This window comes from Salvia miltiorrhiza, chromosome 7, assembly GCF_028751815.1.
Source record: "Salvia miltiorrhiza cultivar Shanhuang (shh) chromosome 7, IMPLAD_Smil_shh, whole genome shotgun sequence".
NCBI classification, from domain to species: Eukaryota; Viridiplantae; Streptophyta; class Magnoliopsida; order Lamiales; family Lamiaceae; genus Salvia; species Salvia miltiorrhiza.
The window spans coordinates 35,788,921-35,812,154 of NC_080393.1; the positions used below are offsets into that span (position 1 = coordinate 35,788,921).

The 23,234-nt window shown below is 40.2% G+C and overlaps 1 protein-coding gene and 2 long non-coding RNA genes across 3 annotated transcripts; 2 read left to right on the forward strand and 1 right to left on the reverse strand.

The window, feature by feature from the left end:
• Nucleotides 1-12,337: 12,337 nt before the first annotated feature.
• LOC130996204 (BTB/POZ and MATH domain-containing protein 3-like) lies at nucleotides 12,338-13,838 on the reverse strand. The gene is made up of 2 exons (XM_057921714.1): nucleotides 13,732-13,838; nucleotides 12,338-13,490 (listed from the first exon to the last, which is right to left on the reverse strand). Exon 2 carries the CDS (start codon nucleotides 13,468-13,470, stop codon nucleotides 12,556-12,558), a length of 915 nt encoding a protein of 304 aa, XP_057777697.1. The 5' UTR covers nucleotides 13,471-13,490; nucleotides 13,732-13,838; the 3' UTR covers nucleotides 12,338-12,555.
• Nucleotides 13,839-13,900: 62 nt separating this feature from the next.
• On the forward strand, nucleotides 13,901-15,263 carry LOC130996205 (uncharacterized). The gene is made up of 2 exons (XR_009092432.1): nucleotides 13,901-14,249; nucleotides 14,846-15,263. It is a non-coding gene; the product is annotated as an uncharacterized LOC130996205 (long non-coding RNA).
• A 3,553-nt stretch (nucleotides 15,264-18,816) lies between these two features.
• LOC130996206 (uncharacterized) lies at nucleotides 18,817-19,784 on the forward strand. Its single transcript, XR_009092433.1, has 2 exons — nucleotides 18,817-19,255; nucleotides 19,336-19,784. It is a non-coding gene; the product is annotated as an uncharacterized LOC130996206 (long non-coding RNA).
• Nucleotides 19,785-23,234: the final 3,450 nt, after the last annotated feature.

Consider the following 23,234-nt stretch of genomic DNA (forward strand, 5'->3'; position numbering starts at 1 on the left):
GGACCGAAGGGATGGGAAAGGTTGACTAAGTTTGCAGTTGGACGCCATCTTCAATCAGGATCAATCAAAGATCGAGCTAATTAAGGAAAGAAGATCCCGGCGAAGATTTGGAACCGGCGCAACTAGGGTTAGGTCTCTACCATCCGGCAGTATAAAAGAAGAACAGTGTGCAGCATGCACAACTCTTAGCACCCCGAACATTTTACTCTTCCTCAGTTATTGCTTTTATTCGCCGCGTGTGGCATTCGAAAAACACTTTACATTTCCGTACTTAAATTTCGTCGTGTTGTTACTTTTGGACAAGTTCGAAGGCTTGAAGCCTAGGTATTATTTTATCTATTTCAGTATTTCATTTCGCTCCATCATGAGTTTAATTCTTTTTGCATCTATGAATTTTATTATGTGTGAGTAATCCTTTAGGTGAGGTTTTAGGGGTGGAAATAATTGTTGTTAACATGTAAATATTCGTGAGGCACTTGCTCTTTCGGTTGAATTTCGTGGTTCCGGAAGGATCTGTTCGACATCATGGGCAGTAGAGGCCTAACGGGAGACCTGTCCGTGTCAAGCAAAGGTCAGGGTGTACCGAGGAATAACAACCGGTATACCAGAGACCGAGTAGCTGAGCAATGTCAACAAAAGGCGTTGTAGATCTGAAAGGTGGGGAAAGGATTGATGGGATACACTGTCCTTCCTCAATCTTGGGCTTCTCTAGAAAATATCCATCAACTGTGACGAGGCATAAAGCCATGGTTATCAAACGAGGAAAGCAATCTCGGCGCCGTAGCATGTCTATGACTGGTCGGTCGACAAGGCCGGAAATAGTTGAGTCCAGGAGGCATGTGTCACTCTAGTGCGGAGTTGGGGACCTTGGGAGAGAAGGTTGATGAGGGTCATACTTGGTGAGTAACGGGTATGACTACTATCTAAGGAGGAGTGAAGCACTGCCTTGTGACCGGGGATTGAGTGACCTTCGGACCAAGTGACCACAATGAGATCAACCATCCTATATGTGAAGTGTAAACCCTTGAAACGCCCCGATGTCTTTGGGCCACGCCTTGGGTTTGCATGGATCATAAACGGATCATCAGTGTGCCTATGACCGAAACGAATGTTAACAACAGTTATGACCTAACCGAATAACCTCACCCCTTGTTATTATTGATCTTGTTTATTATTTGTGCAGAATATACAGATTGAGAATTGTGACACCTCAGTTTGTCGTTGGAGAACAAAGTGGTTCCTCACTCCCTGTGGGATTCGACCCTGCGCTTACCGCTAAGACTAAGTTCTTATCGTAAGAAGTAGGAGCGTGTATTGTCCGTACTGGGCTTACATAGGTATTTTGTCCGCACCGCACGACGGGTGCGTGTCACCCCCCCCATATACCTATTCGAGACCCTCTGGACCTAACAATTGGTATCAGAGCAGGTTGTTCGCAAGAACACTCTGTATCTGATTAGGTTCTAATTGAACTAGATCCTAATGAGGGCATTTTGCTTTTGATCAAAATCTTTTCTCAAGTTTATTCTTGAGATTGCTTGCTCTGTGGTCTCTTCCTGTTTCCTGTGTGTTTCTCCCTGTTTTCTCTTCAATGTACAGGAACAAGAAAGACTCCTCCAGCGATTATGTTCATACATACTTTCGAGGAATCAACGGACTTGAGATCGGGACACTGGACTCTGATGACGAAGATAGATCATCTTTCCAGAAGAAAATCTGAGTCCAACCCACTCACAGTCAGAAGGAATAAGCAGATATGATCAAACACGACTAGAGTATCAACACCTAAGTACGAGATTTGAAAATCTCCTTAGGGAGCACAAACAGATCATCAGAGAGATTGATCTTGTGCAAGATGCTCGAAGGATCGTCTTGCGCCACTTCATTACAGATGAAGACGAAGCTGACAAAAGAGATGTTCAGGAGCGCAGACTGATCAACAGACTGAAACTTCTTCAGTCTCAGAAACAAGAACGTCTGCCACGTCTCGAGAAAATAGAGACATAATTTAAAAAGGCGTCAGAAGTTTTTGAAGGAGTGATTCGTGAAGAATCACTTCAGTACAAAAGAAAGATGAAACGTGAAAGGAACGTGCAGCAGCAACAGCCGACAGACTTGAAATCGAAGGAGAACCAGTCATAAAATTCAGGGGGAACTTGCACTTCAAACAACGACTTATTTAGTGATAATCACTGTGTAAGCTTCTCTCATCAATCTTACTTGTATCTTTGACTGCTCTTCTTTATCCTTTTCGGCTGTATTGTACTTAGTCCGACGTGTCTTTGTATTTACATTTTTTTTACACGAGCAAACTTTGTTCAAAATGAATGACACACGATCACACGATCCCGCCCTTTTTTACTAACAAGCGGAGTGATGCACGTGCCACGTCTCCATTTGCACTGATTTCAAACGTTTATTGAAACCGCCTCATGCACGATCTTTTACATGCTCTTCAAAAACGTTTCATCTTCGACTAAAGATTTACTCAATCTCAGAGAAATATTTTGAGCAAAATTCTTTGAGTGTGTTTTCCCTGCAAAACTAACAGTGAAAATTCATAGTTCAACCTCTGTGAGAACCAATTTACAGATTTTTGCAGAAATCTTCAACACTCAAAATTCCACATGGGAAAATCAGCATCTCAACAAGTTGTGTGTTACGAATCCTTTGTAACAATGAAGGCACTCCAGAATCATGCTGATTTCAACAAGATCATTGAAATCTTGGAACGACATGGATGGATGAAATTCATTCAATGCTCATCGGAGTTTCTTCTCGACGAGTCGATCATCAGAGAATTCTACGACAACATCAAGACTGATGAGTCAACTGGTGATCTCAAAACTGAAATCTATGTGTTCACAAATGGAGATTTCTCAGACTCCACAAAGATACTCATCAACATCTCCCAAGCTGCAAGAGAAATGTTCAATCTCCCAACTGACGGACCAGCCCCATTCTTTGCCGATGACGAAGCCACAGATCTCATGAGAGAAGCGCTGATGAGTGATGCATCTGCCGACCACAACATCACCAATGTTCTGAGCCTTTCAAGACTGCATCCTCATCTCAGACCCATCGCCAAAATGATCAAGAAATGCTGGTTTGGCACTCTTGGATCCCCTGGTCATCTCTCAAGACCGCACAAATTGGTGCTGATCGCCCTGCTTCAGAAAGGCCCATTCAACTGGGAGAAGGCCTATCTTCAGATCCTTGCTAAAGAAAAGAAGGAATCCCATTCCACCAAGCATCTACGTCAAGGAACCAGAGTTTCGGCATTTATTCTCAACAGTGCAAAAGAGACTCAATGCTTCTGGAAGAACACCACTCAAGTGTCTTTCACCATCCATCTGTTTGAAGGACAGAAAAGTTCAGTCAAAGGGAATGTCAGTATTTCAACTGGAATCCCTCTCCTCACTTCAAAGCCACGATACAAGACTCGAGGCTCGATCAAAAGAAAGTTTGACAGCTTGACATCTCCAGTCAAGATCTCACTCGACACTCCTCAAAAGTCTCTCAATGAGGATCATGAAGAAGCTGCACCGAAAGCTTCTGAAGAATTGCTAATTCCAAGCACTGAAACACCTCTGCAACAGTCCCCCATTGTTCCTCCACAAAATGAAGGAAATCAACAGCCAGATGAGACACAAGCAACCGATGACAGAGAAACTGATTCAGAAAAACTTCATCTCAGAGGATTCTTCCACTACTTTCTGGAAGGGTTCGACAAGAAGGAAAAGTTTGATGAACCTGCTGACATCAACGCCGCATCCTCATCCAATGTCAATCAAACTGTCATTCTCAAAAACTTTGTGACACAACTGTCTGAACACTGTGTCACAACCCTCTTTTCCTCAATCCTTGCAACCCTGAATACTGAAGAGTTTCAGGATCTTGTCAGTTACTTCTTCTTCATCTTCGTCAAAACCCTGCCCAAATCTCAATACAAGGAAATTGATGAAGTTCTCACTGAGGAAGAAATGGAAGTCTTGGAGAACAGCATCTTTGAGAAATTCAAAGTCACTAATCTTTGGGATGCTATCCATGACTGGGCACCCAACTTCAAACTATACCTGATTTCCAGAAGTCTTCTCAAAGAAGATGATGCTGAAGACTATGAAGACCACCATGTGTCTCCACCGCGTCAGACTGCTCCAGCCGACGAAAAAGATAAAGAAGCACCAGCTGAAGAGCAAAGACCTGCAAGACCTCTCACTGATGAAGGATTTCAAATTCTAGACGAGAGGCTGCTCATTCAAGAAGAAGCAACTTATGAGCTGAAAGTCAAAATAGCTTTTCTTGAATCAACAGTCACGCATCTTCAACAGCAACTGGAAATACAGAACAAGTACATCGGTGTTCCTGAGTCTAATGACAAAGACAAACGAGAAGAAGACAAGAAAGGAAAAGGGAAGATGATTGAAGAACCAAAAGGAAGTCCTCTAAGGAAACCAAGCAAACAGCTCCGCATCAACTGAGGATTAAGGAAGATCAAGGAATGTCATCTAATCAGAAACTCTTTATTTTGTAAATGATATTCTTAGATTGTCACAGTTCATTCCTCCTTGTTTTGTTCTTCTGCACTCTTTTGAAACATTGTCATTTACTGATTTCGAGCTGATTTACGATTATTCAGTCATTGTTCTCTTTGCCTAAATTACTTGAGTTGATTATGGATTATCTAATTTAGGGGGAACTCTGCTTAAGCTTTATCGGTACTTGACTGTTTTCATGACTAATTGTTGGGAACTTGTCTTATTCGCTTTTTCCTTGGACTGTTAAATAAAATAGGGCATATGTGTCATAATGATTAACTGGCGACTTTGCGTTTTGCATTGGACTTTCAATTTCTGAATACCTCTTTTTGAGCATATCTTTTCAAATCATTGCACGCACTGTACGCCGCCTATTTTCAGCAAGAGATCGTTCCAATTATTCCATATCAGTTTATATCTCTTATTTTAAGATACTCCTCTGACGGGCATTAATTACGGACGTCAAAATTCATTAAAACTGACTTGGCGCACAGATTTCAAACCGCCCACGTCTTTTCGATTGCCCTAGGAAACTGTTCATCTCCCACGATCACACTTTCTCCATTACGGCCACTCCTCAATCTTCTATTACCTTTGCACTCTTTCTAACTTCCAAAATCCACAGCACTCTACTGTGAGATTACTTTCTGCAAATTTCTCTTCACAGATTTCTTATTCGAAATGGCCAAGACCAACATGAAGAAGAATGACAACAAGAAGGAGGCTCTGATCGAGAAAGAAGTCAGATATGAACAGTCTGTGCACAAGGAATCTTTCAAGAAGAAGCCTGAATATGCAAAAGTCTCGATAATTCTCCACCGGCACGGATGGACCAAGTTCGTCACCAGCGAACCAAAATATCTACTCGATGATGTTGTTCGAGAATTATACAACAACCTTCGTTTCTACAACTCTGAAGAGCTCATCTCAAAAGTCACTGTCATCACCTCGACAGATAGTGTTATAGAGACTCTCAACGTCTCTCAGATTGTCAAAAAACTGTTCAATCTCCCGAACAGTGGAACTTCCTTCTCCAGACTGACTGATAAGGAAGCCAATGAGACTCTAAAGTCTGCACTGAATGATGAATCCGAGTCAACGGAAAGTCAAGTTACTCTTTCCCATCTTCATCCAGAGTATGCCTTGCTGGGCAAGATAATCCAGAAATGCTGGATAGGTGCCACCGGAACTCCGGACAAAGCTTCTCAACCTCAGAAGAATGTTATGGCAGCTCTTCTGAAGAATGAGTCCTTCAACTGGGAAGAAGCTTACCTGAAGCTTCTCTTCAACGAAGCTCACAACACAAGGCCGGCGACGATGGTACGATAAGGGAACAGGGTCTCGCAGATTATCATCGAAGGAACAAAGGAGCACAGATTTGTGCGATGGCTAAAGATGATTGACTTCAAAGACAGTCTTCGTCTTTTCAAACCGGCAAGAAGAGAACCCAAACCTTCTCCAAAGATGAAGGTAATTGATATCTCCTCTCCACAATCATCTGAGCCTGACTCCCCTGATTCACCACCATCAAATCCTCCTGCACGCACAAATGTGCCCCGTCGATTCCGTTCCATCCTCCCTCAAAACCCTCCAAAAGTCCAAATGAGATGCCTTGGAAATCTTCTCCAAAATCCAAAGGCAAAGCAGTCATGGAAGCTGTCCCAGAACCAGCTCCGGTCTTTCTTTCAAAAAGTACTCAGGAAGTAGTTGAACTTCACTCAGAAGCTCAACGAAATGCTACAAGTCACCTCCGTCGGTTACTTGGTGATTTCGATACGTCATTAGAAGTCTACCGGAACCTTCATAGACTTCTCACGTATACCTTCCTGAAGACGGCACCCTGCCCGCAAATCAACAGTCTTCACAACTCTGAAGCCGAAGACTCATTCGAGATGGAAGAGGCATCCCTGATCAGTCTCTTTCAAATTGAAAAAGTTTGGGATGTAATTCATGGCTTTGACAGATTCGCCATGAATTATCTGTACTCTTCCAAACAGTACAGACATCTCATCTCACTCAACAACGATGCTGGAACTTCAAAGGCGTCTGAAGAGCCCCTCATCGCCGAACAAGTAACTAATGTGCTCAGCTCTCCAGTTTGAGACACTGCTCAACCGGCGGAATCTGTAGCTGATGTTGCCGCCGCTGAACAACCAATGACTGATTCATTCAGTCAGCCGAACTTGCCATCAACTCCTCCAACAACTCCTGCTGAAGTTGACCAGGCTAGCGTCATTGAAGTTGATACACCATTGCCAGAAGCAGAACAGAGATCAGCTGACAATGCTGATCACCCAGTTTCTGAAGGACGAGTCGAAGACATCTCCAAGTCTCCTCAGCCTTCATCTTCACCCCTCTTGAACACTGATGAGCCTACTCCTCTTGAAGGCATCAACATCGGTCAAGAGCAGTCAATATCTCAGTCTTCTGCAGAAGAAAGAACGGAACGCCCTGCTCCAATGAGTCAAGCTGAGGCATCCACATCTAAATCTCATGAAGATCGCCAGCAAGCACAAACTTCGTCTGCTAACTCAAACATACCAATAGAACACGTCGAGCTTCCTCGCGCAGAAGGACCTGTTCTATTTGATTCAGATGCAGAAACTGACGAGCTTCTTACGATCTGGAAACATAATCGGCCACACAAAAATCTATTACGGATTTCTGACGATGTAGAAGATCCAATTGCTGTCCTGCTTGAGCATATTTCCGATCAACAGCTTGAAATTGACTCACTTCATCATGAGCTCGAACGCCAGAACATCTATGGTGAAAAGTTTGTGAAGAAACTCGAAGAAGTCGAGAAACAGGCAACTGCAGACATGATCCATCATTCCGACTTGATCCACAAGCTCCAACAACGGATGGGGGCAGAAGAAGTTGCTCTTATCAAATTCAAGACGGAAATGCTTGATCTTGACGACGGTATTCCCAAAATCAAGAAGGATCACAAGAACTTGCACACTCTTTTTCTTGAATCAGAAATTCAAACGAAGACGCAACTCCTTGAGCTCTCAGAGAAGATCAGGGAAATGCAAATTGAATTCCTGAAGACGTTCATGTCTGAAACTGCAGTCAAACACCTCATTGCAGAGACAGTAAAACCTATCCTGGAACGACTGACGAAAGTGGAACTGCAAATCCAACGACCTCAAGAGTCCCCTGACTCTGCCCTCCTTCAGAAGATGTTCAATGATCTTCAAGAGCTGAAAAGCCGACTTCCTCCAGATGATGCCAAAAAGGGGAAAGAGGATATAATGAAGCGCATTCGAAGGGAAGAGGAAATGATCCCTTCATACTTTAACAAGGCTGAAGAGATTATCTCAAAGGTTGCTCCTACCATTTCCTCAGTCGAACTCACCAGAAAGAGAGCCAGAGAAAGCTCCTCAAATGAGCCAGAACTGAAGAAGACGAAATTCGATTTTGTATCAACTCTAAAGGAAGGCCAAAAGCTCGAACACTACTTCAGTAAAGGACTGTTAGTATCTTATTTGGAAAAGTTTGAGCGATCAGACAAATGGATACCGTCTGAGTTGAACGACTGGTGGGAGAAAACCAAGGAATGCTACACCAAATGGATGGTTTTTGCAAACATCCAAGGTGACAGAGATTACAGGAATGATGCCTGGAAGTATTTTCTGTTGCAGCTGCAAGAACGAGATCTAGTCTTACAAATGCAAGATGCTCAACGAAAATTCAGAAAAAGCATTCCTGATCCTCAGAAGAAAATTGTGACTCCACCAAGGATTAAGAATGGAGTCAAAAGAGACAGAATCAAGACATAATTCAGATCTATATGCAAGATTTGGAATTTGCATCCAGACTCCAGTGAAACTAGAGAAATATGGGAAGCAGTCTTCAAGCTATACAATCAGAAACCGTGAGTCTCTTAGTTGTTTTCTGTATTGTTCTTTTCCGATTCAAAAGTGTAACTTAGACTGATGACTTATCAGTCTTTTATTAATGAAAAGAACTTCTTTTTAATCTCAACCTGAAGACAATGACTTTTTGTCCAGGCTCTGATTATGTTTTTCTGTCTTCTCCTTGTTCTGTTTTAGAATTGTTTCGTTCTTAACTCTAAGTACAAGTTTTTAGGTTCTATTGTTAAGGGGGAACTGTTTTCACCCCAGGTTTAGAACTTGTACTGTAAGTTCAGTCTTTTTGTTGTCTAGAACTGCTGTGTGGTTTTGGCATCATCAAAAAGGGAGAAATTGTTGGGAACCTTGTGGAATATCCTAACCCTTGTTTTGATGATACCAAAATTCATAGGACTTAACTGTAATAGACTAGAATCGTTTTTGAACTCAAGTGTTAGAGTTTGTTTCTAGTTTAGCTTGCAGTGTCGAAGACTGAAGACTGAAGAACGAAGGATTGAAGACTGAAGACTGCAGATACCAACTGAAGTATCAGTTGAAGACTGATTACTTAATGCGCGCAATGGACTGATACTAAAGTCAAGTATCAGTTGAATATTCCTCATCGGACTGATCTTCCAACGTTCAGAGGAAGCCACGTACTCACAAAGTACAGCCGCATTAAATGCAGAGATCTCAGGATCTTATCTCTGCAGAGGTCATTCCTATCTGGTGGTTACTTTTCAGAGACGTCACATCTCCTGTCCATCAAAGAGAGTCGTTTCCACCCAGACAAGGAACCTCGAAGATTGAAGCCTCAGCCCAAATTTGAATTGCTCTCCAACGGAAGAATTCTTTATGACGTTCTACGCCAACGGATCTATTCAAGAGTTCTCCTACAAATAGCGCTCGAGGATCACTTCAACCTTCACCGATTCAACGACATAAGCTGAAGCTCTGCCGAAATTGCTACTCAGCCTAAAGCTTAATCTCCCCAAAGCTTGAATCGAAGAAGAGAATTCCAAAGCTAAAATCAGTCACTACTGATTACACACATTCTCTTAGACCTTAGGCAAACCTCTGTTTACCCAGAAGCCAAAGGTCAAACTTGCTTCAAAGAACTTGTTCTTTGTAGTGAAGTTGGCACTCGTTCAAACCTCCTCCCCAAAAGAGTGTTTGAGTGATTCGGAGTTCAGGAAGGTACTCTGACTCTGAGTGAGAAGTCTTAGCACGGGTTGTGTTGAGCAGAGAAATCCGACGCGAGTGAAGCGTAGGTCCTGAAGAAGGGTTTTCTTCAGTGGTACGGTTGTGTGCACCCGGCAAGCACACGGTTTGGTTTGCAGTGCACCTGTTAAGCACTTGCGGAGTGGATTGTTGGTCTGATCAACCAACCGTGGATGTAGGAAAGGGTTTTTCCGAACCACGTAAAAGTCTCTGTGTTGTTTACAGTTTTCAGTTTTACATTCTTACTTGTGTTATTTCAATTGATAAATTGAACACTGATTAACTGCAAAGAGAAACCTAATAACCAACAACGTGCTCCACCGAGGCTATTGCGAAACTAAGTTTAATTTCCGCTGCGTATGATATCAGTCTGACTGATCTATCTTTTGATAGTCAGGAAGAGTGTTATCATCTCTGTCTTAGCAAACACGACTGAAGCCCTTACGTGCATCAGTTAAGTTTCAACAGCTTAACTGATAACTCTTTACTGAAGAGCTTTCAGTATCAGTCGTCAACCCTGTTTGGTCAAAACTGTTTTCAGTAAAACAGGAGTATGTGTTTGCATGCAAAGTTTCGCTTTGATCTCTGACTGAGATCCTTCTGATTGAGGATTCGATAAAAATAGCCCATAGGTGTATTCCCCCCCCCATACACCTATTCGAGACCCTCTGGACCTAACAGATGGAGCAATTGAGGGAAATGGCGGTTGGATTGGAAAATTCAGGCTACAGATTCCTTTGGGCTGTGCGGAATCCGCCGTGGAAAGGTGCGGAGGAGCCGAATCTGGAGGCGCTGCTGCCGAAGGGGTTCATTGAGAAGTGGCGCTGCCCATGATTACTTGGGCGCTACTGGTAGAGATGGCGGAGGACGGATTCGTGACGGCAGCTAAGTTGGAGAAGATGAAACAGATTACTTTGTTTAATTAATTAATCAGACGTTGTTTAATTAAAATCACCTTTTAATTTAATTTCCGTCATTTTGCCCACGTGGCTTGCAAGCGTGGAGTAATTCCATGTCATTGTCCGGTCAAACTTAAGAGCAGCCGAAATTTTCGCCGTGTGCAATTTGCGATTGAATTAAAAGGTGGTGTATTCTGGGGCTATTTTTTAGGGTCATTTGCAATATGCAAATTCGGTGAAAATTTGTGTATTTTTCGGCTATTAACCCTTTTAATTTTCACTTTTCAATTTCTCATCTTCAATAAACAACAGTGAGTCGTCGATGCTCACACACCCACACACTTCATTGTCGTCGTCCGTCCGTCGCTTGCCTCCTCCCATTCGACCACCTTCCTCTTGTACGGGTACCAGTACAACACAGTTCAAGCGTCGCAGCACCAATCTTCATCCTCTGCCAACGCGTCGCCACCGCTCACCGCCGATCGTCTCCTCTTGTCACCGGCAGCTAACTTAGGTAACATTTGCATTAGCCATGACCCATTAGTCCTAAAAAATTAATTATTATTAATTTCATGAAAAATTGTCAAATTATTCTTAATTATTCGAAACTTTGATAATATCCTTTAATATGTTGAAATCAAGAGCTTGTATGGTTAATTGGTCATAGTTGGCGTAAAAGGAAGGATTAGAAAACCATTGCTAAAGCACATGAATGGCTTAAGGTTTTTGGTTCAGCTCTCATTTTGGTGTTTGCTTATGTTATATTTAGAAAAATACTTGAATACTCGCAGCGGATACCCGTTGCAGGTATTCGGGTACCCGCATATGCAACAGGGGACGGGTGAGGGTATTTTTTTGGGGAGATTTTGCAGGCAGGGTACCCGACCCGCCCTGAATTTACAGCCTTATTCCTAGTTAATAGTATTTCCTCCCACGCATGATTTGAACATAGGTGTGTATAAAAATCGAAACGATCGATCAAATCGATTGAAAATTAACTAAATTGATCGGTTTTTAGTCGATTGTGAAATGGTAGTCGGCCGATTCGATTTATTTTTTAGAAATTTTTTATTTTTGCGGTCTGTTCGCTAATTTTTAACACACTGCAAGTGCACGGATGCAATTGTGTATAGTAGCAAGCAAGGTCGTATTCCACAGAGACTGATTATAATTAATTACTATCCTAAATTATTTTTCTCTATCTGAAAAATAAATAAAGATTTGTTTGGTTTAACCTAAAGAAAATAAATCAAGCTGACATAGATAAACAAATGGAAATAAAATATCACAAGTCAAATGTTTCAACAAACTCAGATAATCCATATATCAATTCAATAAACCAAGATAGATTTTCCTAATATAATCTCAATACTAGTAGAAGTCCTTAGGATTAATGTCCTCACACTTATCTCGATCTCTTTCGCTAATATTGACAAGTATTAACGTTAAATATAGCACTACTGCACTACTATTCTTAATTACCCTTATCAACAAATAAAATAACTAAAGAATATATACCATATATATAAAAATAGTTTGACTCTTTACAATAAAAGTTCAAAAAAACTTAAAAGAAAAAGATTTTTGGACACCAGGTGTCTTAGACACCTTCATAAAAAAATAGTTTTTTTTAATGTTTAATTTGACCGATTTTTTGATATTTAGTGATTTTGTCTAAAATATTATTTTTAAAAATATATTCAACCGATTTTGTTATTATTTTTTTTTTAATATTTTTTTTTTCAAGTTCACTAATTTTTTATATAAAAATATATAAAAATTGAAAATACTAACAAAATCGGTTGAATATATTTTTGAAAATGATATTTTAGACAAATCACTAAATAACAAAAAATCAGTCAAATTAAACAATCATTCAAAAGCTGATTTTTTATGAAGGTGTCTAAGACACTTGGTGTCCAAAAGAACAAAATTTCCCACCACAAATGGAGAAGACCTAATTTCATCAAGTAACATGCCTCCAACATACTGGAAAAATTATACTAATTGACATAACCTGAAAACTTTTAGTGTTAAGATCTACGGACTACACGCACCTCCCAAGTTTGTTGCAGCCAATTTTAAACATATGGGCTTGAGGTGTGGGCAGTCTGTATACTCTTCCCATAATTTTGCTTCACATAATAATTTCAACCTATCTAAGCCAAAGCGGTCAGCAGCAGCCAATAGACGTAGCATCATGATCGCAGGCGTTGAATCAACGATATTTTCAGTGAAATCAGGAAGTTGGTCAAAGTAAATAAAATGAAGCAAAGCCTTGAAAATGGATGGTTCAACGTCTTCCACTTCCACCTTGTCACTATTAGGATTTCCCAAGAATTGAGCTCTAAATACTGGACAACGGGCAGCCAATACTTTCTTATGGGCCTTGAATGACTCTTTTCCAACTTTGAAAACTACATCACAATCCAACAAATGCTTCAGACTCTCACCCATATCTGATGCTCCCTCAACGCGAGTTCGAACGACTCCCACAGTGCAATGCATGGAAAGACAATCATCCTTGAGGAAATCATAAGCTTCTAAGGCAGCCCTTCTGAAAAACCGCTTATAACCCCACATGCTTCCTCTGTACTTGAGCGTACAAGGCCCGCTCTCGAAATGACTATGCACCTTATGCTTCCCCTTCCCACTCTGATCCAAAAGAGCAACCTCGAACACCGCCCTCACATCGGTGCCCTCGCTCACTAACGCCATGAAAACCGACACGTACGCGGATGAATCATCGGGGTTTTTCCCATCGGGATAGAAGTAAATCGCCCAATCGTAGCCTCCGATGCTGAAGGTGTCGGAAGAAACGTACTTTCCGGGGCCCATGCCCTTGGCCAGAGAGTAGCCGCAGATGGTAAAGTGGTGCGTCCCATTCACCGTCTCGTTGATCGACGTCGAGCTGGAGTCGATCACGATGTAGGCTTCGCCGGCGTTGACCATCATTTTATTAGAATGTGAAAACCCTAGAGAAACTCAAAAAAAAAAATTATTAAACAAAACTTGATTAATTATATATAAAATCTCATCATTAGCATGCGTAAAAATAACTAGAAATAATTTTATACATTATGAATTGTAATCAGACCCTCCTTACATATTATTTGACCAAATTTATTTGTTTCATGCAATGTATATGGACAAAGACGCACATAGCTAAAGCCAATTTGCAAATAACTAATCAAACATTTAAACCAAAACAATTACCTTGAATAAGCGGCACAGTTGCTCAATAGTGGAAAAATAAAGATTAGACTTCAAAAGTGAAAAAGAAAGTTTATGCCGAAGAATTTTGGTGTCTCCCCAAGTTCGTCCCTGACCCCTATATATACTAGCTTTATATAGAATCTTTGATAAGCATGAAAAATAAAGAGTGAAACCCCTACTCTAGCCAAAACCTTTTAGTTGTAGGAAAAAATGTCCATGAAGATAAAAATGTGGAAAATATAGCATTTTTAGTGTTGAAATGACTAAGTTATCCTTACTAATATATTTTGATTAATTAATATTTTACAATTTTCGAAAATATATCAAAATATTAAAAAGAGAAATAGTAAAAACAAAACCTAGATTTTGGGTGAAATCATATTTGGGTAAAAAAAAAAGAGTTACGATCTTCTTCCCCAAGTCACCTTCATAACCAACGACCTTTTCCGGCGACCTCATTCTGGCGGTTTCGCAAGGCGGTCTCCACGGCCGTCTTACTCCTCTTCATCTCATTTCCAGTAAGTTACTTCCTTCTAATTTCATGTATCTTTTGAATTTGTTGTGAGGTTTTTGAAAAAGTAGAATTTCGAAAAATTTGTTGGGAAAATGTTGATAATAGAAAAATGTGTTAATCCTCTTTGTAATGATGTTCAAAACCACGAGATATGTTTGATTTGTTATATTATTAGTGAATATTTATGAAGTTCTTGGTTTTTGATTCGATTTTTTCGCAATGTGTTTTTGGTTACACACAAAACTGATGGTTACACACAAAAACGATGGTTACACACAATTTCAGAAAGTAATGTGTGTAACACTGTTACACACTTTATCGTCATCAATTGTGTGTAACAGTAAAAAATTAACCATTACACACATTATCATCCGAATTTGTGTGTAACATTACGAAATGCTTTATTACACACATTATCGATCAAAAATGTGTGTAATAATGGAAATTGCTTACTGTTACACACATTATCGACCACAATTGTGTGTAATGGTTCAAACTTCACTGTTACACACATTATCGTTGAAATTGTGTGTAACAGTACAAAATGCTTTATTACACACATTATCGGCCAAAAAATGTGTGTAATAATGAAAATTGCAGAGGGAGAGCGGCGCGGTCTGAGGCGGTGAAGTCAGCGGCGTCTGAAAATCTATGTGGGCTTCCGATGCGGGTGAAAGCAGCGGTGCGGTCTGAGGCGGTGACGGCGGCGCCTAGGTCAGAGAAGGTGGCGGCAGGGGCGCGGTGGGGCGGAGGTGTGAAGACGGCTGCAAAATTCTAGGGTTTGACTTGGCTGGATCTATGTTCGGGGGGGCTTCCGACGCGGGTGAAGGCAGCGGCGCGTTCGGTCTGAGACGGTGACGGCGGCGGCCCGGTGGCGGAGGTGTGAAAATGGCGGCTGAATTCTAGGGATTGAGTTTTTTGAAATTTAGATGTAGTAAATTTTGTGTAGTAATTTTATTTAAAGTAATTTTGTATTTTAATTCAAATATTTTAAATAAAACTTTTCAGTTTTTCTAAATTCCAGAAAATTTAAATAAGGGTAGAAAAGTCATAAAGGCTACTATTTCCATATTTTGTTTTTGGTGGACAATTTTTCCTTTTGTTATGTGGGATAGGCTAATTGAGCCCATTTACTCAAAAGTATATTGTAGTTTGAATAGAACTCCTAAATTGAATAAAAACGTACGTGTATATTTATGTATATATCCATATGCTAGGAATTTACGAATAGGCAAACACTTAAATGCGCGCGCGCAGGGGCGGATCCAGGATTTAATAATGGGGTGGGCTGAAAAATAAAAACTTCAACACAATAAATTTTATGAATATCAAGAATTTTTAATGTTCACATAAGTTGTGCCCTACGTGACTTCAATACGTAAAATTCATCAATAATTGAATCTATATCTATATCTTTAATAAAATCTCTTTCAATATAAAGCATCAGCGAATCTTCAAGCAAATCATCTCCCATCTTGTTATGAAGAAATTTAAAAATAAAAAATTAAAAGTTTTATAATGTTTGCTTATATGTATCGAAACTAACAATTACAAATTAAATAGGAGTATTTCAAATAAATAATTACAAATTATTTTCTCTATTTCAATCTTCATTATCATGAAATTAAATTCAATTTCGATATTAATTCTAAGTTAGAATTTAAATTACATACCGTAATTATCAGACTTGTTTGTTGCTTGTTGTTGCTGAGATGACGGAGAATTGTCAAATTCGAAAATTTGTGCGAGACAACTCAAACGATAATTAATGGCTATTGTTATTGCTGGCTGCTAATATTTTGCTTAAAAATTTGTGCCCTACTTGGTTTCATTAAGTATATCTATCGCTGACTTGCCGCAACACTTTATTCCATTCCATATGTTGATTTTTTTTCTCTCTCTTAAGTTGGGGTGGGCTGTGTGGGCTGGGATATGGGTTATTTTATATAGATATTAGATATATATAAGAGGTAAGATTGGGCTTGCACTGGGCTGAAGCCCAGTGCAGCCATACCATAGATCCGCCCCTGCGCGCGCGCTTCACAAATCTGGCGCTCACCATGCGCGCGGGTTCTCGCCCGACCCGATCTGATTGGGAACCGGGTCCGTTGACCTGGTATATAAAATGAAAAAAAAAAAAAACATCATTGTTCCCTTTCTTCTCTCTTCCCCCTGACCTCTCTCTCTCGAACGCACACATGTAGAGCTACGGAGGCTCCGCTCCTTCGCCGCCGTCCTTCTAGACGGCATCGATGAAGACCCACAGCCGCACCTCCATCATTCCCCCTTCTCTCGCTCACATCTCTCTCTCCCCCTCAAAGGAACACACTCACGGACGGAAATAGCGGCATATCACAGCCCACTATCCCAATGACGGGTTAACCGGGGTTATGACTTGGGGTGAAAAATAAGAAACGGAAATTAAAGGAGATTTACTAAATAACCAACATTAACAACAACAACTAGTGGTATATATATAACCACTTGGGTAATTAACAAACGAGCCAGCCATAACGACTAAACCCCAAATGAAAGTTAAACAAGATAATGTAGTAATAAGTTCAAGTAGAAACGATAAATAAGTCAGAGTGTTTGCAGCGGAAAAACGTGTGAGTTATGCATATGGAGATGCATACTCAAGGTTTCATTACATAAACATCAAAAGAGAAATCCGCTCAACACCGATCCATTCCATCGCCTGCTCAACCTGCACATTTAGAAATACATGCAGGGCTGAGTATAAAAATACTCAGTGACATAAGCCGAAAATACAACATGCATACATATATAAATTGAACTGCCATAACAGTAACACACAGGGGTTTTCATAAATGACCTGCGCTTACTAAAACATTTCGTTCATTTTCATAAAGGTGGATGCATCCCATTTTCAGTCTATATGATCCATATCTGCCCTTTCTATCACGCGCCGGGAAGGAGGCCTCCTTACCACGGACGCCAAGACCGGTCGCAAGCGACTCGCGGTCTCCATGAGTGTACACGTTAACCCTAGCTAGCGACCTTTGTCTAGCATAGGATCCCAATTGGATTTCCTTTAAAGTTGGCGAACCAACACAGATAGGATACATATAAAAACATAAACATTTTGGCAGTCAATCATTTCATAAACATTTCATTTTCATAACATTTTCATTTTCATAAAGGGCATTAAACATATAAGCATTTCATAAGAACTGAATAAATAGTCAAAACATATCATGCATATATATTCGCATATGAGGCCTACGTCACGCAGGGGATCTCTATATACGTAATAATAAAATAATGCCCACCTTAAACGTTCTTAAAGCTGGCGTGGAGTCGCTTATTCTTCGGCTTCACTTTCTGTCACCCGGACCTTCATTTATGAAGAGTCGATAAGTTCGTGAAGAAATTGTCATAAGACAAAGTCTAATTCTACGTGCCTAGGGTATCTTTTAAAGTTTTAGGGTTCTAGCAGCATCCATATTAATCTCGTTTCATTCAATCAATAAAATGTAATCACTTATCATGTAACTATCATATAGGTTCGAACCCAATTGTTCGAACATCAACATGTACATAATCCATAACTTCCTTCTACACCCGTCATTTAGTCAAGTACTCCATCAATTAAGAACAAGCTATATATTATTACCCAGAAAATTTAATCATTATAAATCATGCTTTCTCATACTTCGCACATTTTCATCACTTAAATAAATAAATCATTTATAAACATATGCTTAGCAATTTAATATCTCAATTAAATCCCAAGCTCATTTGATAAAGTAAATCATATACTTAATCATTCTATAACACAATTCCACATAAATAGTCTCAATATTTTTTTTTTAAAACATGAAGCCATTCTAATAGGACATTTTAATTCCATTATAATGGAATTACTCATAAAATAATTTAATCCTTTTTCTTTTAAAAGAAACCATATTTATAATATTCTATACATTTCATTTTTTTTATGTAAATAAATAAGAAATTCCATTATTCATTTATAAATAATAAAACATTTTAAAATCCATTGAGATGAAATAAAACATTTTAACCATTTAAAAAAAATCCATACTCGTAAGCTTTGAAAATAATTTTATCATATAATAAATGGGGCTTAATCCCAAAATATTTACTTTAAAGTCCATTAATAATTTAAATAATAGAATGGACTTCCTTTAGAATAAATAATCCCAACTTTAAATATTAAAATTTAAATCAAGAGATTTAAATTCACTAAATAATTTAGTGTAAATTCAAACATTTTTTTTTTAAAATAAGGCCAAGATTCGTAGGCCTATATTTAAAACAATAGCCCAAGCATTTAAATAAAATTAGTCCACACAACTAAAATAAAAACCCATCAATTAAGAACAAAAAGAGCCCAGCAGAATTAAAATAAAATCGGCCCACATAGAAATAAAAATCGGCCCACTCTCTTTCTTTTTTATAAAAATTTTCGGCCCACACAAATTAAATAATAAATCCTAAAATTTAAACCCTAATTCTATAACACACATATAAATATACAAAACACACACACCACACACAAAACACAGACAAGCAACTCACGCCTCTCTCTATCCTCTCGGCTCCCTCTCGCCTCCTGCCTGCCGCCGTTCAACGGCGCCGCCACCGCCGCCGGTGAGTGGCGCGGCTTCTCTCTCTCCCTCAGCATCTCTCTTCCCCCTGACTCTATATTTCTCTCCCCCTCAGTTTTCCTTTATCTCTCGCATTTTGTCGACCGAGGCGCAACAGACGCCACCACTGTGGTGCGCCGCCGCCGCCTGCGCTCCACCTCCGGCCGAATGGTCGCATCCTCATCTCCCTCATCTAGCCTCGCTCTCTCTGTTACACACTCACACGTGCACGGACACGGCATAAGCCGCACCGCCGCCGGAAACAGGACAGCAAACACCCCACCGCGGGGCGCCGCCGCCTGCTCCTTCTTTTCCGACGATCTGGAACAGCACAACGGCGTAGCTGCCGTCGTCGCGCCATCGCCGTACGTTTGCCCTGGTAAAAACCCTAACTTTCTTTAGTTTTTCTCTTTCTCTCCTTCCCTTTTTTTTATAATGTAATCTCTCCCTCTTTGGCAGATCGGAAGCCACCCGCCGCCGGTTGCCGGAAAAAGATAAGTCCTCCCTTCCCTCTCTTCTTCTCTTACCCCTTTTTCCCGTCTCTCTCTCTCTCTTTTTATTTTTTTTTATTATTTTTTTTTAAACTGAAATCCTAACCAATTCTCTCTCTACCCTCTTCTCTCTCGTTTTTGGCAGGACAAAGGCTAGGCGGTTACCGCCGCGCCGTCGCCGGCCATGAGCAGCCGTCGGCTGCTCTCACCCCCATCACTCCGTTCTCGGACACACATACAAGACAGAGTACAAGAACCCCCAAATTCAGTCCAGATTCACAAGTATAGCAAAGCTAGGGTTTTGTTTAGAAATCTGTTCTTTCATCATTCATTTATCATTTCCTTAGCAAAATCAAACCTTGTAAATGTAATAGTTTAGAAAATATATAAACATGTGTGCGTGTGTATTATTCTGTTCTTCTTTTCTTAACAAAATCAATTCTTTGGAACCTCCTAACCGTAATAGTTAGGAAAATATAGTGATTATGCGTATGTGTGTATTTGTTCTACTTTGATGCTTGATTTAGAAATAACTAGAAAAAAAAAATATAAAGAGAAATTTAGAGTAACCTTGATGTAGCTGGTATTTGGTGTCTAGCTGGAATCTCTTGAGGTTTACTGTAAGAGCTTTGAATGAAATCAATCTCTTCTTTGGCTATTGAAGAACTAAGGAGGAATGGGAGGAATGTTGGCTGCTGATTTTGGTTAAATAAAAGTAAGTTGCATGTTGAGATGTTAAAGGTGTAGAAGATGGCCGGCAAAAGGAATGGGCTGATCTGGAGAAAGTGTAAAGAATCTCTTTATTTAGTGGAATGGTTGGCATATGATGAGTGTTTCCAACACCATCAATTTATTTAAGAGTAAGATGGATGTGGAAATGAAAAGTATGTGTAGGTGCTAGATGAATGTGATGAATAAAATCCTTATTCTGTATTTGTAATACTAATTTCGGGTTCCCATATAACGAAGCTTCGTTATAACTCTCTATAAATTACATATTTTATAACTCGTTTTATAAGTCGAAAATTAATTACGACTTCAAGTAAATAATAGAAATACTATTTCTATCGTATATAAATTAAATAACATGACTTTGCTAAGTCAGTTATAATCCGAAATAATAATTATTGACTACTCAATAATCATTTAAATCTCAAACGGATTCAAATAATAATAAGAATTTAGCACATCAAAACACATATATAACAATTAAATCACATCAGATAAATCAAATCAGTTTTATTATTAATGGTTGCCGAACCCTAATTATTAAGTCTTTAATCAGTGATTAAAAACTGGGATATGACATACTATCCCCCTTAAAATAAATTTCGTCCCGAAATTTGTACCTCAGGAAATAATTCTGGGTATTTCTCCTTCATGCTAGACTCGAGTTCCCATGTCGCCTCTTCTTGATCATGGTGCTTCCAAAGGACTTTTACTAAGGGTATCGACTTATTCCTTAGTACTTGAATCTTCCGATCTAGAATAGATTCGGGTCTCTCTTCATAGCTCATATCTGGGCTTAGGATAACGTCGTCCCTTTGGATCACGTGTTTTGGATCATAAACATATTTTCTCAACTGCGACACATGAAACACATTATGCACATTTCCAAGGCTTGGCGGCAACGCCAGCCTGTAAGCTACCGGGCCCACCCTTTCTAGGATCTCATAGGGTCCTATAAAACGGGGTCTAAGCTTACCCTTTACGCCAAATCTTGTAATTCCTTTAGAGGGAGAAACCTTCAGAAAGACTTTATCCTCACACTCAAACTGCAAGTTGGTTCGTCGTTTGTCGGCATAAGACTTCTGTCTATCTTGGGCTTCTTTAATACGCTGTCGAATCTGACGGACGATCTCGATCATCTCGCCTACTGTATCTGGCCCCAAGATTCTTCTTTCGCCGACTTCATCCCAGTAAAGCGGCGATCTACATTTCTTCCCGTATAACGCCTCATAAGGTGCCATGGCGATAGTTGCTTGATAGTTGTTGTTGTAAGCAAATTCGATTAGTGGCAACACACGCTCCCAATCTTCTCCTCTATCTAGCACAACAGTCCTTAACATATCTTCTAGCGTTTGAATTGTCCTTTCGGACTGACCGTCGGTCTGCGGGTGGAAAGCTTTGCTGAAATTCAACCTTGTTCCCAATTCCTTCTGCAAGCTTATCCAGAATCTGGAGGTAAACTTAGAGTCTCTGTCGGACGTGATTGTCTTCGGCACCCCGTGTAAACGCACGATCTCCTTGATGTAGAGTTGGGCTAACTTATCTGATCTATACGTGATAGGGATAGGCAGAAAGTGTGCGCTCTTCGTGAGTCTGTCAATGATGACCCATATTGCCGTGTTACCTCGTCTTGTTTTTGGCAATCCTGTAACAAAGTCCATTGCAATATCGTCCCACTTCCATTCTGGAATTTCCAAAGGCTGTAGCTCGCCTTAAGGTCGTTGGTGTAAAGCCTTTACTTGCTGGCAAACTAGACACTTTTCGACGAATAAAGCCACGTCTCGTTTCATTCCTTCCCACCAGAAATTCTCTTTTAGATCTTGATACATCTTAGTGCTTCCCGGGTGGGCGACATAAGGAGTGTCATGGGCTTCGCTCATGATCTTGTTCTTGAGTTCCTCGTCATGAGGGATGCATATTCTCCTCTCAAAGAAAATAGCATTATCGGCTTCTTCGTGGTAGTTCTTAAGATTTCCTTCTCTTATCTTAGCTCGTAATTTCTCCAATTTATCATCCTTCCTTTGAGCTTCTACCACCAATTTCCTCAAATTCGGTATAATCGCGACCACCCCCGCTATTGTAGCAGGTGGGTTTATCACCTCTAATTTCATCCTATCAAAATCTCGTATGAGCTCTTCTTCCTTTGTAAGGATGTATCCCAGTTTCAATGGGACCTTGCGGCTCAATGCGTCGGCTACTACATTGGCCTTCCCCGGGTGATAATTTATACCACAGTCATAATCTTTTACTAATTCGAGCCACCTTCGCTGTCTCATGTTGAGATCTTTTTGCTCGAAGAAGTACTTCAGACTTTTGTGATCGGTGTAAATCTCACACCTGACACCATATAGATGATGTCTCCAAATTTTTAGTGCGTGCACTACCGCCGCTAGTTCAAGATCATGGGTCGGATAATTCAATTCGTGTGGCCTAAGTTGCCGCGATGCATATGCAATCACTTTGCCTTCCTGCATCAAAACGCATCCTAGTCCGTTCTTTGATGCGTCCGTGTAGACCACATACTCCTTGTCTGGTTCCGGAATTGTTAGCACTGGCGCTGTAGTTAGCTTTTCCTTGAGCAGTTGAAAACTTTCTTCACACTCGTTAGTCCATGTGTATTTAATTCCCTTTCGGAGCAATTGCGTCATCGGCCTTGCTATCTTGGAAAATCCCTCAATGAATCTTCGATAGTAGCCAGCCAATCCCAAGAAACTTCTGATCTCGTTTGGGGTAGTTGGCGACTTCCATCCTTGTACTGCTTCCACTTTGGCGGGGTCCACCTTAATACCTTCTGAAGATACAATATGTCCCAGAAATGTAACTTCTTTGAGCCAAAACTCACATTTGTTGAATTTGGCATAAAGGCGTTCATCCCTAAGAGTTTGCAAAACAGTTCTCAGATGTTCCCTGTGTTCTTCTTCATTCTTGGAGTAAATGAGGATATCATCAATAAACACCAAGACGAATTTATCCAAATAAGGATGAAATACTCTGTTCATGAGGTCCATGAACACAGCTGGTGCATTTGTTAGTCCGAACGGTACAACTACGAACTCGTAGTGACCATATCTTGTTCGGAAAGCCGTTTTGGGTATATCTTCATGTCTAACCTTTAACTGATGATACCCAGACTTCAAA

What these genes read in the sequence shown, in the direction of transcription:
- LOC130996204 (XM_057921714.1), bottom strand. Translation starts at nt 13,470, where the DNA reads ATGATGGTCAACGCCGGCGAAGCCTACATCGTGATCGACTCCAGCTCG.